This window comes from Taudactylus pleione, unplaced genomic scaffold (genome assembly GCF_031769625.1).
Source record: "Taudactylus pleione unplaced genomic scaffold, aTauple2 ptg000032l, whole genome shotgun sequence".
In the NCBI taxonomy this organism is placed as follows: domain Eukaryota; kingdom Metazoa; phylum Chordata; class Amphibia; order Anura; family Myobatrachidae; genus Taudactylus; species Taudactylus pleione.
The window spans coordinates 7,401,940-7,421,317 of record NW_028284434.1 but is presented as its reverse complement, the minus strand read 5'-3'; the positions used below and the strand labels follow the sequence as shown (position 1 = coordinate 7,421,317).

Sequence of the window (19,378 nt, the reverse complement as noted above, 5' to 3'; positions counted from 1 at the left end):
AGGGCAAACGTAAGTAGGTATGGCGACATTGAAAGCAATGATCTCCAATGGTTTCTGGTTACATGTGCTGTATTAGATTTTGAAAACGCCAGTAAACACATGTACTGTATTTGTACGCTAATGGGTAAAGGGCCTTATGGTGTCATGACTATTGAATCCAATAGATGCAGATCTTGCTGGGCTCCTTACTAGATCCTGCTGACTCCTTGATTTGACCAACTGGCTCCACAGTGTCCACTGAGGTTTAGAAAAGAGACAGAAACCTCTTATCTGAGGCTGAAATTATGTCAGTGCATTTGGGGAAAACTAATCTGCACAATTGCATTGTAAAACTAAGGCATGCTTATACCGCACTAAAGTCTAGGAATTAATTATAGGACACGTTTATTAGTCACACTTCCATTTATGTTTGAGCACTGTCCTTTCCATCAATATTTAAAAGACCCAACTCTGCCTCTGCGGCCAAATTTCAGGAAGCTATGAATATAACTTCACAAGCAGAGATTACCAATCCCAAAGGTACCCTGAGCTACATCTGTCCCTGAGATAGCCTAGCAGACAACATACTGCATGTGCATCAGCCTTGTAGGATACCTTTGTGGATCTTCAGTTGTCTTTGTAAAAACATTTATATAGTTATATAGCTGCAATAAATGTGAGATTACTGAATACGTCTATTGCAAATTTCCAAAATTCACTTCAGAAGATTTATAATTGATGTATAGCGCTGCACATATGTCAGATTAGAAACGTTGGTCATTAAACTCAATATATAATTTTATATAACCTTCAGTGAGAGTTGCTATCATTTGTATGCACTCTGCTATGGATGTTGGCGCATAAGGTGGCCTTGACTTGGAGTAACGGGTAAATCAATGACATCTATAATGCATAGTACATCAAACAGTGCAGATAATTACATGAATGCAGATAAATACTACAGCCACTTAGGAATGATAAATAACTAGATAAAAACTTAAAACAAAGTATGTTCAGCTTTTAATAGACACAGGGCTTGATTTACTAAGACGTATCTGCTGGACAAGCCATGTGTAGTATCCAAATAGCATTTGAAGTGCACCGTTAACTACACACAATGATGACAGCCATTTTGTAGCCTCAACTAATATACGTGAGCAGCCTATGCACTCACTAGGAGCAAGCGTCACTACTTCTTACTTCAATGGTATCACTAAACCTTAGGCCATACCTACAAAATGGCTGCCTCTAACTTATAGGAACCATTTATACTTTGAATTTGGGCAGCTTTGAACATACTTTTTTTTCTTTGACTAGCACAATGTCACCACTGCATCGTTAAAACAGACTTGGGGGTACAATAACTAAGAATCGTGTTTGCCGTCTATTGCAATCCAATCGACATTACTGTCAGATTGCTGTGAAAAAAAATCAGTATTTACTAACCATCGGATTTGAGTGTCAATAGATGTTCGACGGCGATGTCCATTGTATATTTTCAGTCTAAAACCCTGATGGATGTAAACCGTTCAGATATAATTTGCAGTGAATCTTATTGAAAGCACTGCACAGATCCCTATGATCTGTGCAGACTTTGTTATTTTAAACAATGTGGTAATTAAAGTGTTAACTAATATTGATTTTTAGTTTACAGATGGACTACAAATCCCAACAAGCCTGCCCTGGCATGACGGCACTTGTCGAACCGCAACTGCCAGCATGCCCGTACATTAAGGGGCCGCTGGCACCTGTACCTCTGGGCTGGCCAGTTTAGGGGTGGTTATCAGTATGGCAGGGGGATCCTACACTGTGTTTCTTCCTGCTATAGCATTATTCACCCAGCGGGTTCAGCCTAGTGCTCGTTATTGGAAAATATGTGGTACCCAACGCTGTTTTTCATTATTCTGCATTTTCCAAAACCAGCCTAGGCTGAGAAGTTCGGATCTGGTTATGGATTTGGAGTGTTAAAGAAGCCTGAACAGATTGTATTGATCTGTGCACAACTGCAGGCAAACACGTCTGCCATAGACAGGTCAATTTATTCAACGTTTAACTGTCAATTTTTGGTAAGTTCTAAAACTGACCATTAGTAAATCTGTGGCTATTTGTCTATTTAAAATAATCGATATTCAGTCCAATGGTCTATTGCTGTTTTAAGTTGGGTTTTCCAGCGAATTACCATCGGATTTGCCTTTAGCAAATCTCTGATGTGCAAATCTGAAGGAAAATTGCAGAAAACACAAAATCGATGCCTAGTAAATGTACCCCTTGGTCTCTATTGTCTAATAATAGTGAGATCAGCTAGGCAGAATACTGATGTTTTCCAAGCCTGCCTGAGGTGGTCGTGGTCATGATCCTTTCAAAGATATCACTAAATATTGTTGCTCTTCTGTAGATGTTATATGCAAACTCAGAGCCAAATAAGCATTTGATTTAGGCCACTGATTGGACAGCCATAATCTAGTCCATTCCAATATAGAGTTTTTATTTATAACTGGGCATATGGTGTTTTGTTTAATAATCAGATCATTACATTGATCATTGTTGGCTAGTTCAGAAAAGTTGGTAGCTTTGCCAAATTGTGCACAATCATCGAACCATATGAATAGGTCTTAAGAACGTAACCAGCCAGCTGGTGAATCATTAAAGGACCTTAGTGCATTTCTTTGCCAGTGGAACTTTAATCTATCATATCATTCCAATGGTTTGATGTTTGTATTAATGTATGTGATATAAGGTCTAGGAGCCAGTTTGGAAATGTAGATGCTATTGGAACCCTTCATAACTCTTGCACTGGACTGGCAGTGCAGCTCTATAGATGATCCAGATTCCTACGGTGCTGCGGCTGGAATGTACGTCACATCACACCAAGTTGGCTTTTGGTCATTATGAACCGTCTGTAATAAATTGTTGTGCTTACCCAATGGCCTAGGGGATCTCACTGTTAACCCTTAATAATATTATTAATAGTGTCAGGCATATTGTAAAATTGGCAAACTGCTAATTACAAACAAATATTTATTTGAATAATCAAAAAAATACAAAGCATGTGTGCGATTTTTTTTTTATTTTATGAAAGGGTGTAAAAGTAATGTCAGAACCCCTGTCTACTATCTATTTAATGTATATTAAGATTGCAATATAACTAGGCCAGTCTTTATGGGGCACTTTGACTACATTGTCAGGAAAGAAGATATATACCAAATGCATTATTTGTTTTCTGGTCTAAATCTGTAAAACCATACATTTACCATATATAATTTAAGATGCTTTTATGTAGACTTATCCTAGTCTCGTCCATTGAAAGGAAATCAAACGGAAAGCATATTTAACCCCTTTCAGAGCCGTGACGGTCCAATGACACTTTAAAAAGCAACAGGCCCTCTGTACTAAATAGTCATTTGTATTTAAGGCTTAGGGGTCTATTTACTAAGCAGTGTTAGGAGACATAGTGAAAAGTGATAAGGTGCCAGCCAATCAGCTCCCGACTGCCATCTCACAGGCTGTGTTTGAAAAATGACAGTTGGGAGCTGATTGGCTGGCACCTTATCACTTTTCACTCTGGGCCTGATTCAGACCCGCTCACAAGCGGGTCGATGGTGGCCCAGTGCGCACGCGCGGCGTCTGCACTGCGCGTGAGCTTGCCCCATTTTGTAGGCGTGGCGGGGGGTGGCTTTCCGAAACGCAGGCATTCCCATGCGAACGCCTGCCGTTTGTGGGCGGCCCCACTGACATCACCAGTGATGTCAGTGGGAGAGCTTCAGGCTCTATTTGAGCCAGTAGCTCTCTGGGGCTTGCGGCCACGAGACCCTACCACAAGGGTCTCGTCGCAAGCCCGATGGTCTTGACCATTGCGACCATCATCATGGCCGCTCGCTGTAGCTGTGGGTGGTCACCCACAGCTATGCGAGCGGCCAGGAGGCCGCTCCTAAAAAAAACAGCACCCGCCCTGATTCAGAGCGAGCGCTCGCTTTTTGCGAGCGCCTCTGAATCAGGCCCTCTGTCTCCTAACACTGCTTAGTAAATAGACCCCATAGTCATATGTTTATTTACAATACGACACACTGGGGTAAAATCCCTGGACGCCTGGAGTTCCATTTTGAACAATGTCACATTATGACCCTAAATGCTTATCATGGAATTATTTTAACATTGTTTGAATAAAAGTGTTCTAATATATAATGAGCACTTGACAGCAAGTTGTAAGATGTCTAGGTGTTTACCATACTCTAAGCACAGTATGCATGTAAAATATATTTAATGTGTTGAGAATGTCAGGATTATGAGGTCGCTCAATATTAAACATGTGAACAGAAGCCAAGTGGAGATATTGCCCATAGCAACCATTCAGATTCTAGCTATTATCTTCTAGAAGGTGCTAGATAAACGATAAGTAGAATCTGATTGGTTGCTATGGGCAACAACTCCACTTCTAAAAACCTGCACTTTAGTAAATATACCCCTAAAAGTCAAATCACACTGAGCTTTTCCACCTAAAAGAGAACAGATACGGTGGCAGCTTAAAGTATGACTCATTTCCTGTCACATGACCGTGGTCCAGCTCTGAAAACGTTCCGTGTTGCGTCTTCAGAGCTGAACTGAATTTACATGATTACATTTACTGATGTATTACAAATAAATATTATTAATCACAAGACAAAATAAGAACCCTTCAACCTTGCTAAAATTGTAAAGACTTAATTGATCATAATGTATATTATTAAATGAAAAGTGTATAAAAAGCATGTCCAGTGGTGATTACATGAGTACATGGGTTGATTAATGGTGACTGGAAATAAAATGTACACTAGATAGGTTATTGTCATGTGCTATGAATGGTTTACATGGATTGTGCGATGTTTTCAGATGACCACAGATGGGGATATCTCATTAAAAGCTTACAGGGATATCTAACCACTGTATCTAGAGAGAGAGACAGACAGAGGGGGTAGTGACTAATAAGCCTAGTACAAATCACTCCAGCAACAAGCTGGCTAATGCATCTTCACCCAAAGGATGAGAACCAGCGGCTAAGTGAAAAATGATCGATCTGTTTTTGTAATGAGTAAAAATGTGTACAAAAGAGAGAATTGAGAGATTTCTTGGATCCTATTTCAAATATATCCACATCTTCTGCTACAAATCAATTCAGGAGTGCTTTAGTTTTATCAGCAAGTATATTTATTCTACCCACTTATAAGAATATAAAATGTTGAATTGATATAAAACTTTCTACAAACATTTTATTATTATTTTTTGTACCTAATAGCCAATCATTATTTCACGTACGGTCCTTTAGCATCTCGTCATTCATTCTATCAAGCTAAGTGCGTCTGCTTGTAATGAGGAACATTTATGGAAATCGGTATAATGGAAAAAGTTGCTTTTACCCACAGCAGCCAATCAGATGTTTGCTTTCATTTCTTAAATTGTGCTAAAGCAATTACTGAAAATCGGGATGGTTTTTACTGCGCTCTTCTATCTCTGTTAGCATAGGACATCCCCCCGGATGAGTTTCTCTCATTACGATAAAATGGCTGCAGAGAGGGTATGAGCGGCAGGACCAATAGCAATCTGCAGTCTCAACGATATTGTGCTGCAAGATCACACCCCTTCCAAAGCTTCACACACCCGCTGGCTTTCAGTTACGGCTGTGACCCAACAACAGAGTAAGGAAATGTCCATAGAGCAGCCTACTTGGTGCCATTAAATGGAAGGCATCACATTCTGTATATATTTAATTGTGTTTTCATTTGACCTCAATCTGAATCAATAACTATTTACAAGAGTTCCTATTTACTATAGGAGTGTTCCCTCAAATGTTCTGGTTATGAGAGAAGAAGAAAGGACCACGGTTCTCATTTATAAATATAGATTGTAAGCTCTCACGAGCAGGGCCCTCTTCCCTCATGTGCTCTTTCCTCCCTTAGTTACGCCACAGTCTAATCCCTCTTACCAACAGCGGCACTGACCCTTCTGCAAGGCTCAAGGAACAGTGACTACATTACAAGAAATGTATTTATTTTATTTTTTATTTGGGCATGGTGGGTTGCTTTAGGCATTAATGTATTGATTTAATATCAGGCTGGAAAATGCAGCACTGATAGGTATTACTTAATTTCCAAGTGACAGCACTACTGCTATTGCTGTCTAAGCAGTGTGTGGACCTCACCTTATACTGTATTATTACATAAAGATTACCAAATTGCACAACACTGCAATGCTCCAAGTCCACAGGTTACCATTTGTATGTCAATTTGACTGAACCCATCTTTAGAAAAACATTTTTAAAATATTTTACTTTATGTCAATCATTTGTTTCTAAATAATGAAACAGTGTCTGCCACATATGATCTATAATCTGAACAGAAATTACTATACTGGACTAAGGCATAACCGCTCCATTAGATAACAATGTGTCAAAACTGAATAGACATTAATGTATCACAACTTATAGGTCTTATATTTACGGATATCGGTAACAAACTGCTAAGAGTTATGTTGTCATAATACTTACTGTTCCACCGTTCAGCACCACCGCCATCTCAGTAGGCTGGTACACGTTGCTCCTGAAGGGAGCGCTGGGTCTGCTCCCTAAACTACCGTTGCGGAATCCCCCAGACCTCATGGCTGCATAAATTAGAGTAGAAAATACAGCATTAGTTTTACATAACTTATACACTGGCTGAACAGATGAGAAAATGTCTCTATCCTCAATCTATTACCCTAATTCCTCCTTCATTCTAATCACACGTTCCTTATCATTTGCAAATAACAAAATCCTTCCCCGTTATATGACAAAGAGAACCTGGGATCAAAACAGTCAATTAGTCATAAAATGTAGTTTTTCAACATTTAGAACTCCTATGATATTTTTATATAGTTTATCCTGCTTTCATTATTTCTTATGCTCATGTTGACAATATTCTAATGCTTAGTAGTGGAATGAAAACAAATGTATGTATGCTGTACAATTTGTGGTTTAGAGCAGAAATAAACCTACAATTGTATATTATTATCAGTATACCAAAGCTTATATACAGCAACTATCAGGACACTTTTCAATTTTCATACAGTTATTTAATGTTCTGTACTTTTTTTTTATGAAGACTCATTTACTAACATTATTATTATACTTTTTTTTACATAATGACAGCATATTCCACAATAATCTACAACGTATTCACTGATATTGTGGGAGAAGGCAGGAACAGGCGGAGTCAGCACGCTGATTATCCACAAATCATAATCAGGCCCCCAGACTCCCCCCCACCCCGCATTACTGGGGAAGTGGGCAGGGCTAGGAGGCTGGCATGCACACTCTGGAGTCTTTCAGACATTTTAACTATACTTTATAATTGGGAACAATTACAGTAATAAAACAAAACTGTCTATAAGCAAACAAATAGGTAAGGAGACCACACTTGCAAGGTCGCAATCTACAGGACGGTGGTAGTTTGTTGATACATGTGGTTAAGTGCCACAGATGATAGATTACTGTAGCCAGATTACAATGGGAATAACTGATTAACAGGGTTACATGGTTCAGACATCAGTTTCTAAAGGTTTCTGCATCTAAATTAATGGTGGGAACGGTCATCATCTGTGTCTGGCCCGTGGATCCCGGCGGCCGGGGGGCGTGTCTCGTCCGCCTTCTCGCTGCTGACGCTATGTGTGTACAGGCGGTCTGCGATCAGCCCGTACACACTTGCCAATGGACAGATATGTCTGCAGATATATCTGTCCATCGGCTGTGCAGCACAGCCAATGCGATATGTCGGTGAACGATGACGTTCACAGACATATTGCAGGTACACACTGGCCGTCGGGCAGCAGATATATTGGCCGATCAATTGATCGGCCAATATATCTTTCAGTGTGTACCCAAGTTAACAGTGTTAAGGTGGGTACACACCAGAAAGATTTATCTGCAGATGATGGTTATTCATACACACTGAATAACCATCACTGCAGTACTGCTGGCCAGGGGTCGCATCGCAATCCCCTCCCCGATGGCTTATGCAGCAATTGTGCGGCAGGCCGGCTGACTGCCCGTATACAGAGCACAGTTAGCAGATATATCAAATAAGGTCTTTTGTTTACTCTTTAACATGTGCAGGGAAAGAGCCTCCTGTTGGCCTACTGTGATTAATGACAAATCCAGGGCTGTCACCTATTGTAAGGATGTAGCAGCTGCTGACACTGTAACGTAGCATTTCACATGCAGATACAGCCGCAGTCGCACACAGAATAAAGGCATGCCGCATATAAGTTTAATCAGCAGAAGCCCTTGCTGTGCGAATAAGAGGCATTTAAAGGAAAAAAGTTCCACGAAAAGACGCTCGCCGCTAATGAATCACATGGCGCTTACGCATTATGTGTGATGCAACTTGTAGCGCACTGAGAATAGATGTATGTGGACACATCTGTATAATATGAGATATGGTAAGAACTTACCCTTGTTAAATCTATTTCTGCAAAGTCCATAGGGTTCCACAGGATACCTTGGGGTATAGCCGATGGCGGCAGACATCGGGCACCTTAGAGTTAAAGTTTCCAGCCTCCCAGGATGCACTGGGGTCCCTCTCCTATACCCCGCCCCTGAGCCAAGGCAAATCAGTTACATAACAAGCCATAGGCCGGAGGAGGAGAAGAAAGAGAGAAGAAAGTGCTGGAACACACAAGAATCACATTCTCACCAGAAGGAGACGGAAAAACCGGTGACCAGAGCAAAGCCCATCTGCAGTACAGGTGCGACAGGACGGGAGTCCTGTGGAACCCTATGGACATCGTAGAAATAGAGATAACAAGGGTAAGTTCTTACCATATCTCATATTTTCTACTTCAGGGTTCATAGTGTATCAGATACCTTGGGGATGTCCCAAAGCAGTATCCTTTAAGGGTGGGGACGCTCCTGTGCTGAAAGGAGAATTTGCCGCCCGAAAGAAGCATCCTGAGAGGCGAAGGTGTCAAATGTATAATACCTCACAAAGGTATGCACAGAAGACCACGTGGCTGCCTTGCAAAGCTGAACAGCAGAGGCACCATGGCGAGCTGCCCACGAAGGACCCACAGACCTAGTGGTATGAGCTTTAACAGAGGATGGAACAGGAAGGCTTTCATGAATGTAGGCCTCAGAAATCGCCATGCGAATCCATCCTGACAAAGTTTGCTTAGTGGCAGGTCAACCCTTCTTACGGGAGCCATAAAGGACAAACAAGGAGTCCGACTTCCGAAATGAATTGGTACGGTCAACATAAATCCTTAGAGCACGTACCACATCCAAGGAGGCCTCTCCAGCCGAGAGGTCTGGGGAATGAAAGGCTGGCACAATAATTTCATCGTTAATGTGGAAACTAGATACCACCTTAGGTTGGAATCCAGGGCGAGTGTGAAGCACCGCCCTGTCCCTATGAAAAATTTGAAAAGGAGGGCGACATGAGAGAGCCCCCAATTCTGAGATCCTTCTGGCTGAAGCAATGGCCAGAAGAAAAACAGTCTTAGCTGTAAGCCATTTTAAATCCACTGAGCCCAGTCGTTCAAATGGTGGTCCTTGGAGAGCCCTCAGGACCACAGCCAAATCCCAAGGAGCCACTGGTGGAACAAAGGGAGGCTGAATACGAAGTACACATTGCAGAAAGGTGCGGACATCAGGAAGAGTGGCAATCCTACACTGAAACCACACTGACAGGGCAGAAACTTGCACCTTCAGGGAAGCAAGACGAAGACCGTGATCTAAGCCCGCCTGTAGGAAAGCCAAAACCCTGGATATCCTGTACACCTGAGGATTATAGCCTCTAGGGCGACACCATTCAAAGAAAGTATGCCACACTCTGTGGTAAATTCTTGCATACGCAGGCTTCCGAGCTCTGAGCATGGTGTTAACTACAGAGCTGGAAAAACCTCTGGACCTTAAGAGGGCTGTCTCAACAGCCACGCCGTCAAAGACAGATGACTCAGGTCCGGGTAATGGCAAGGACCTTGAGACAACAGGTCCGGACGTTGACAACAGTAACAGCATCGGAGTGTCTATGGAGAGACTCCGAAGATGTGAATACCAGTGACGTCTGGACCACGCTGGAGCTATCAACATTAGCGTACCTCCTTCTTGCTTGAATTTTCTAATCACTCGAGGAAGACGTGAGAATGGAGGGAAGAGGTATGCAAACTGGAAGGTTCACCGGACCGACAGAGCGTCTACCAGAAGAGCCTCCTCGTCTCTTGTTCTTGACCCATACACAGGCAGCTTGTTGTTGTGTCAGGAGGCCATGAGGTCTAGCTCTGGAAAGCCCCAGTTGTCCACCAGGAGTTGAAACACCTCCTGGTGAAGAGACCATTCTCCTGGATGCACGTCTTGACTGCTGAGAAAGTCTACTTCCCAGTTGAGGACCCCTGGTATGACACTGCATGGCAGGGAGATTGCCCTCCGCCCAAGCCAGAATGCGGGACACCTCTGTCAGTGCCGCCTGACTTCGGGTTCCTCCTTAGCGGTTTATGTAAGCCACCATGGTGGCGTTGTCCGATTGTACCTGCACGGGTTTTCCGTGGAGAACATGTCTAGCTTGCTGGAGAGCTTTGAATACCGCCCGAAGTTCCAAGATGTTTATTGGAAGCACAGATTATGCTGGTGTCCCCCTGCCCTGGAACAAGTATGGACCCGTCACTGCTCCCCAGCCTCGGAGACTCGCGTCCGTTGTCAGAAGAACCCAATTCGCCACCCAAAAAGGGCGTCCCCTGTTCAGGTGAGCCATCTGCAGCCACCAGGCCAGACACAGACGTACCTCCGGAGAAAGCACCATGGTCTGTGTCTTTATCCGATAGGGCAACCCATTCCATCTGGAGAGGATCAATTTCTGCAGAGGTCTGGAGTGAAACTGGGCATATTCCACCATGTCGAACATTGACACCATGGAGCCCAGTAACCTCATCGCCGAGGGAACAGACACTCTGCGGCTCCGAAGGCAACTGCGTACCTTTGCCTGTAATGCAGAGATCTTTTCCTCCGTCACAAAGATCCTCTGTTGTTGAGAGTTCAACAGGGCCCCGAGATGGAGCATCCTCTGCGAAGGAACCAGGGTGGACTTCCAGTTTATCAACCAGCCGTAATTCTGCAACACAGATATTGTCAGTTACAGATGGCGCTGAAGGATCTCTGGAGACCCTGCTGACAACAGAAGGTCATCCAGATAAGGTAACATGCGGACCCACTGCATCCGCAGGTGGGCTGTCATGACCGCCATGACTTTGGTAAAGACAAGAGGCACTGTGGCCAGACCAAAGGGCAGTGCGTGGAACTGGAAATGTTGGTCGAGCACTGCAAACCTGAGTAATTGCTGGTGTGCTAAGATAATAGGGACATGCATGTAGGCGTCCTGAATGTCCAATGACACCATGAAATCCCCAGGCTCCATTGCCAGAATAATGGAATGCAGGGTCTCCATCCTGAACCAAGGGACCCTCAAGGACTTGTTGAAGGATTTGAGGTTGAGGATGGGCCAGTAAGACCCATTGGGTTTCTGCACCAGAAAGAGATTGGAATAGAAACCCGTGCCCCTCTGGGGTAACGGAACAGGCACTATAACTCCAGCCTGGAGCATAGAGTGCAACACTTTCTGGAGTTCTAGGGCCTTGTCCTGATCTGACGGAAGGCCTGTGGTGAAAAACCGGCTGGGAGGCCTTCACCGGAAGGAGAGGGCATACCCCCGAGAGACCACCTCTTGTACCCAAGTGTCCTTGGTAGTCAGGTACTGGGCACTGGGCGAACTGAAGCAGGCGGCCTCCCACTCTGGGGCCCCCCAAGGGGAGGCTCATCCCGTCAGGCTGAAGGCTTATCGTCGGACTTAGGAGTAGGACGTCTTGTACTGCAAGCCTGCTTCTTTGTCTTGGCAGATTCCCTGATACCCGACTGTCTGGGAAAGGACTGTATCCTGGACTTACCCTGGGCCCTATAAGGCCGAAAGGACGAAGTACCAGACCCTGATGGGACTGTAGCCGATGGCAAATACGCAGATTTAGCTGCTGCCAACGTAGCCACATTTTTGTCCAGATCAGGACCAAACAGGACCTGTCCATTAAAGGGCAAGCATTTCAATCCCTTCTTGGAATCTGCATCCACTTTCCAAGAGCGCAACCACAGGGAGCGGCAAGCCGCTACTGCTGCCGAGGAGATTCTGGAAGTGAGGAGACCTTGATCTGAGGCTGATGTACGTGGCTGAGTCTCTGAGATTGCCCACTAACTCCACCTGTTCAGGGGAAGAGTCAGTGGCCCCGATTCAGAGCCGGTCGCTCTGACAGAGCGCTCGCTCTGAATCAGGGCGTCTTTTTATTTTTTTTATGGAGCGGCCTCCTGGCCGCTCACATTGCTGTGGGTTGCCACCCACAGCTAATGCGAGCGGCCAGGATGATGGTCGCAATGGTCAAGACCATCGCGACCATCGGGCTTGCGACGAGACCCTTGTGGTAGGGTCTCGTGGCCGCAAGCCCCAGAGAGCTTTCGGCTCAAACAGAGCCGAAAGCTCTCCCACTGACATCACTTGTGATGTCAGTGGGGCCGCCCCCAAATGGTAGGCGTTCTCATGGGAACGCCTCTGTCTGGGCAGCCACCCCCCCGGCCCGCCCACCAAAGGGGGCGTGCTGTCACTCAACATCAACAGCACGCCCCCTTTGGTGCGAGACCCGGAGTGACGGATTACCCGTAGCTATCCGGGTCTTGCGCATGCGCACGACGGAGCCGGCTCCATCATGAGCATGTGCTCTGGGCCACCATCGACCCGGTTGCAAGCGAATCAGGCCCAGCGTCCAGAGAAGGTATCCGCCCACCGCTCCATGGCTCTGGCCACCCAGCACACGGCCATAGGCGGTCTGGAAGCCCCTCCAGCAAGGGAATAAATGGATTTTAGGCATATTTCCACCTTGCGATCCGTAACATCCTTTAAGGAGGACATGGAGGGCATGGGCAATGTAGCACTCCTCACTAGGCGTGTGACATGAGAATCCAACTGTGGAGGTGTTTCCCATTTGGAAAAATAATTATCCGCAAATGGATATGCAAAAGCCAAGCGTTTTTGAGGCTGGAAACGCTTACCTGGATTTTTCCACGCCTCCTTTAAATGATCCACTAACTGACCAGATAGAGGAAATACAGTGGCATCTCCCTTAACATCCTTGAAGAAGGCGTATTTAGATTTGGCCATGGGGGGATCCTCATCCTCAATAACCAAGGCCGTACGGACTGCCCGTATAAGGCCAGGTATATAGACTTTAGATTTAGACTCCGCCTCCTTTGCACGAAGGGGCTCGTGCCTGAAAAGTCAATAATTTCAATGCAGAAATAATTAAATAACCTGCACTACAAGCACTGTGATCAACTACACAGACCAGAGCCTGGTAGGAAACAGCGCTGCACACTCTGACCTTATCGGAAGAGAGGTATGCGGGGGGACCCAGACCGCGATGCCACCTGTATTAAACTCCAACAGCGTTTGCACACTTTCTAGAAAATGGCCACCGAGGAGCTGAGAGGGGGCGAGCCCGGGGGAGGAGCGCTGACACAGCTCACCAGACCGCTGTGAAAAGGCACTGTGCAGCGGGGGAGGGGCCGGCTGTGAGACAGGGAAGACACGCTCCCCTGGCATGCTATTAACCCCTGGGACGCTGGAGCATATCCACATTGCTGCAGCCCGCTGTCCCTGGTGGTCTATTGAAAAGCGCAGGATCAGTACCTGGCTCCACACGCAGCCTGTCCCCAGGGAGCCCCCTGCCTGAGGACCAAATGACTGTGAATCGACGGGTACCCTTGGCGGGACCCCACCGCTTACCTGACCCCCTTGAATCCGGCCACAGTCAGGGATATACCGGGGTCACCGCTAGCTGTGACCCCAGACACCCACCAGCATTCCCGGATCAGTACCGGCGTTCTGGTCCGGCGGGGTGAAGAAGCAACAGCATAGACGTCTGGCTGTAACAGCCCCCTCTGAATATGGTGATACGACTCAGAGCCGGGCACCTACGAAACTGATTTGCCTTGGCTCGGGGGCAGGGTATAGGAGAGGGATCCCAGTGCATCCTGTCCAGGTTTTCTTTAAGCTCAGAGATGAACTGCAGCTAGGCTGATTAGTAGCACCTGTTAGCAAGCTTTAAAAAATATGAGATATGGTAAGAACTTACCCTTGTTATCTCTATTTCTACGAAGTCCATAGGGTTCCACAGGATACCTTGGGGTATAGGTGTGACGTCAGTCGCAGGGCACCAAAGAGTTAAGCTTTCAGCCTCCCAGGATGCACTAGGTCCCCCTCCTATACCCCGCCCCCGGGCCAAGGCACCTCAGTTAGTTACCAAGCCATAGGCCGGAGGAGGAGAAGGAAGAGAGAGAACAAAGATCTGGACACATACAAGAATCACATTCTCACCAGAGGGAGACGGAAAACCGGTGACCAGAGCAAAGCCCATCTGCAGCACAGGTGCGACAGGGCGGGAGTCCTGTGGAACCCTATGGACTTCGTAGAAATAGAGATAACAAGGGTAAGTTCTTACCATATCTCATATTTTCTACTTCAGGGTCCATAGGGTATCCACAGGATACCTTGGGGATGTCCCAAAGCAGTATCCTTTAAGGGATGGGACGCTCCTGTGCAGAAAGGAGAATCCGCCGCCCGAAGGAAGCATCCTGAGAGGCGAAGGTGTCAAACCCGTAATACCTCACGAAGGTATGGACAGAAGACCACGTAGCAGCCTTGCAGATCTGAACTGCCGAGGCACCACATCGAGCTGCCCACGAAGGACCCACAGACCTAGTGGAATGAGCCTTCAGAGAAGGAGGGACCGGTAGGCCTTCATGAAGATAAGCTTCAGAAATAGCCATACGGATCCAGGCTGCCAAAGTTTGCTTTGAAGCAGGCCAACCCTTTTTACGGAAGCCATAGAGGACAAACAAAGCGTCCGACTTCCTAAACGAAGAAGTGCGGTCAACATAAGTCCTTGAGGCCCGCACAACATCCAAAGAGGCCTCACCCACGGAAAGACCCGGTGAGTTAAAGGCGGGAACAACTATTTCCTCGTTAACATGAAACTGGGAAACAACTTTGGGAAGAAACTCGGGCAGAGTGCGGAGCACTGCCCTGTTCCCATGAAAAACCAAGAAAGGGGGTCTACAAGAAAGAGCCCCTAACTCAGAAACACGTCTGGCCGAAGCAATGGCCAGAAGGAAAACAGTCTTAGCTGTTAGCCATTTAATATCCACTGAGCCCAGTGGTTCAAACGGCGGTCCTTGGAGAGCCCTCAGGACCACAGCCAAATCCCAAGGCGCCACAGGTGGAACAAAGGGCGGCTGAATACGGAGAACACCTTGCATAAAGGTGCGCACATCCGGGATTGTAGCAATCCTACGGTGAAACCAGACAGATAGGGCCGAAACCTGTACCTTCAAAGAAGCAAGGCGAAGCCCATGATCTAGTCCCGCTTGCAGGAAGGCGAGAATCCGAGACAGACGAAACTCCCGCGGTGCATAACCTCTCGGTCGACACCACTGGAAGAACGTATGCCACACGCGATGGTATATCCTCGCGGAAGACGGTTTCCGAGCTCGAACATGGTACGCACCACAGAGCTGGAAAACCCCCGGGACCTCAGCATGGCCGTCTCAACAGCCATGCCGTCAAAGACAGCCGAGTCAGGTCCGGGTGAAGACAAGGACCCTGAGACAGAAGGTCCGGTCGTAGCGGCAACCGCAGAGGACTGTCCACGGACAGACCCTGAAGGTCTGAGAACCAGTGCCGTCTGGGCCACGCGGGAGCTATCAACAGGAGCGTCCCTCCTTCCTGTTTGAATTTCCGGATTACCCGTGGAAGAAGGGAGACCGGAGGGAACAGGTATGCGAACCTGACGGACAGAGCATCCACCAGAGACGCCCCTTTGTCTCTTGTGCGAGACCCGTACACCGGCAACTTGTTGTTGTGCCGGGACGCCATGAGGTCAATTTCTGGAAGACCCCACCTGTCCACCAGTAGTTGAAAAACGTCCGGGTGCAGGGACCATTCCCCTGGATGAACGTCCTGGCGACTTAGAAAGTCCGCCTCCCAATTTAGCACTCCCGGGATGAAGACCGCTGATATGGCCGGAAGATTGCGCTCCGCCCAAACCAGGATCCGAGAGACCTCTACGAGAGCCACCCGACTGCGAGTTCCTCCCTGCCTGTTTATGTAGGCCACGGTGGTAGCGTTGTCCGACTGGACCTGCACCGGGTGACCCTGGAGAAACCGCTGTGCCTGCAGGAGAGCATTGAAGACCGCACGGAGTTCCAAGATATTTATTGGAAGCTCCGCTTCTGTCGGCGTCCACCTGCCCTGGAACAAGTGTGGACCCGAAACTGCTCCCCAGCCCCGAAGACTGGCATCCGTTGTCAACAGGACCCAATTTGGAACCCAGAACGGACGTCCCTTGTTGAGGTGGGTCGTCTTTAACCACCACGCAAGGGACAGGCGAACCTCCGGGGTGAGCACAATCGTCTGGAACTTCAGAGACTGAGGCAGCCCGTTCCACTTGGACAGGTGCTGCAGAGGTCTGGAGTGAAACTGGGCGTATTCCACCATGTCGAACACCGACACCATGGAGCCCAGTAACCTCATCGCCGAGTGTAAGGACACCCGGCGGCTGTGCAGACAACTGCGCACCCTTGACTGTAAAGCAGAGATCTTGTCCTCCGTCACGAAGATCCTTTGCTGTCCCGAGTCCAATAAGGCTCCAAGATGCAGAATCCTCCGAGACGGGATTAGAGTGGACTTCTGCCAGTTGATTAGCCAGCCGTGCCGTTGCAGCAGTGCAATGGTCAGGTCCAAGTGGTGTAACAGGAGCTCTGGAGATCCTGCCACCAATAACAGGTCGTCCAAGTACGGCAACATGCGGACTCCCTGCAGCCGCAGAGAAGCCGCCATGACCGCCCTCACCTTGGTGAAAACACGTGGTGCTGTCGCCAGGCCAAAAGGTAACGCCCGAAACTGGAAGTGGTCGCTGCGGATTGCAAACCGAAGGAACTCTTGATGGCGCAAAAGAATAGGGACATGCAGGTAAGCGTCCTGTATGTCCAATGACACCATGTAGTCCCCAGGTTCCAGCGCCAGAATGATGGACCGTAGGGTCTCCATCCGAAACTTCGGGACCCGCAAAGACTTGTTGAGTGCTTTGAGGTTGAGAATCGGACGATATGACCCATTGGGTTTCTGTACCAAAAATAGATTTGAATAGAAACCCTGGCCCCTCTGGGAGAATGGAACAGACACTATAACTCCAGCCTGGAGCATAGTGTGCAATACCTTCCGCAGCTCCGTAGCCTTGTTCCGGTCTGATGGTAGACCCGTGGTGAAGAATCGAGCAGGGGGTCTGTGCCGGAAGGAGAGGGCGTACCCGTGGGAGACCACCTCCAGAACCCAAGTGTCTGTCGTAGTGAACGACCAACACCGGGAGAACTGCAGCAGGCGGCCTCCCACCCTGGGATCCCCCAAGGGGAGACCCGGACCGTCAGGCCGCAGGCTTGTCATCTGGCTTGGGGGCCGGACGTCTGGTACTCCATGCCTGTTTCCGGGGCTTGACCGATTTCTTAGGGCCAGCCTGTCGAGGAAACAACTGTGGTTTGGGCCTGCCTTGGGCCCTAGATGACCGAAAGGACGATGGTCCAGAACCAGAAGGAGCAGCGGCCGACGGAAGACAAGCAGATTTGGCTGCCGCCAGCGTGGCCACAATCTTATCCAGATCCGGACCGAAGAGAACTTCTCCGGTAAACGGCAACGCTTCCAGACCTTTCTTGGAATCTGCGTCCGCCTTCCAGGATCGCAGCCACAAGGTGCGACGAGCAGCTACCGCTGCTGAAGAAATTCTAGACACCAGAGTACTAATGTCTAGAGCCGCCTCGTTGATGTAGGTGGCCGAATCACGGAGATTGCCAATCAACTCCGCCTGTTCGGCCGGACAGTCGGATTCAAAAGAAGCCTCTAATGAATCCGCCCAGCGCTCCATCGCTCTGGCAACCCAGCAAATGGCCATAGCCGGCCGTGCTGCCCCCCCTGCAAGGGAATAAGCGGACTTCAGGCAGATTTCTACCTTGCGGTCCGTAGCATTCTTAAGGGAGGACATGGATGGCATCGGCAATGTGGCACTACGGACAAGACGGGTCACGTGAGAATCCACCTGTGGAGGGGATTCCCACTTAGCAAAATAATAATCCGCGAACGGATAAGCCACCGCCAGGCGTCTCTGCGGCTGGTATCTTTTGCCAGGTTGTTTCCACGCCTCCTCTAAATGGTCCACCAACTGACCCGAAAGAGGAAAGACTGTGGCATCGCCCTTCACATCTTTGAAAAAGGCATACTTAGATTTAGCCGCTGGGGGAACTTCGTCCTCAATCACCAAGGCTGTGCGGACCGCCCGAATAAGTCCAGGAATATATACTTTGGACTTAGCATCAGCATCCTTAGTATGGAGAGGTTCCTGATCGTAAGGATCCAGAATCTCCCCATCATCAGACGTCCCTTCGTCATCCTCATAAGGAGCGGACAGAGACGCCACCGGCCTTTTATGAGGCCGCATCACAGACTCCCCTTGCAACACATCCGATAAGTGCTGTACAGAACTCGTCAGGGAGTTAACCCACGCTGGCTCCTGAGAACCCGGGAGCGGGGAAATAGGGAGACTGTGGGGTACCACCAATTGTCGTGGGAACCCCTGCATGGGTGACGACACCACAGACTGCTGGGACAAACCCATCGGAGTAAACGCGGGCTGCGGAGCTAACTGGCCCACTAAAGCTGTTAACGCCTGAGCGAAACAAGCCCAGGGCGGCTCCTGTACCGGTGCTGTAACCGTAATAGGCCGCGCCATGGACAAACACTGCCGGCAAAGGCCCTCCGCGCTACCCTCCCCCTCCGCTAACGGTACTTTGCACGTGGTACACTATAGCCGGAGGGGAAAATCACTTTCAGACATGATGGCACCACGTATGTGACCTCTCTCACCAATTAAGTATTAAATAGGCGAGAGACCACCCTGCAGCACCGCACCGCAAGGGCTTTAGCAGAAAGAACAGGGACAGTAATAAAGCTGACAGTTTAGAGAAGAAAAGTTACAGGCAGCACTAGCACAGTCACATACAATGCAGAGAAATAACAATTCCTGCACTAACAGCGCTGATCACTCAACTACACAGACACAGGGCCTGGTAGGACACAGCGCTACATACACAGACCTGAGCCACAGCGGAGGAGAGGTATGTGGGGGGACCCAGACCACGATGCTTCCTTCCAGACTTCCAGCAGCGTTCACCATGCGTTGCAGAGAAGATGGCCGCCGAGGAGCAGAGAGAAGCTGGCCTGGGGGAGGAGCGCTGACACAGGGCCAGTCAGCACAGTGCAGA

The 19,378-nt window shown here is 48.0% G+C and overlaps 1 protein-coding gene across 2 annotated transcripts in view; it reads right to left on the bottom strand.

Moving 5' to 3' along the window:
* Positions 1-19,378, bottom strand: part of GPRC5B (G protein-coupled receptor class C group 5 member B) — an 86,279-nt gene that overhangs the window by 37,312 nt on the left and 29,589 nt on the right. For both annotated transcript variants that reach the window (XM_088451932.1, XM_088451933.1), the window contains exon 3: positions 6,497-6,609. In XM_088451932.1, the coding sequence (XP_088308058.1) occupies positions 6,497-6,609 (113 nt within the window). The remainder of the gene's footprint in view (positions 1-6,496; positions 6,610-19,378) is intronic.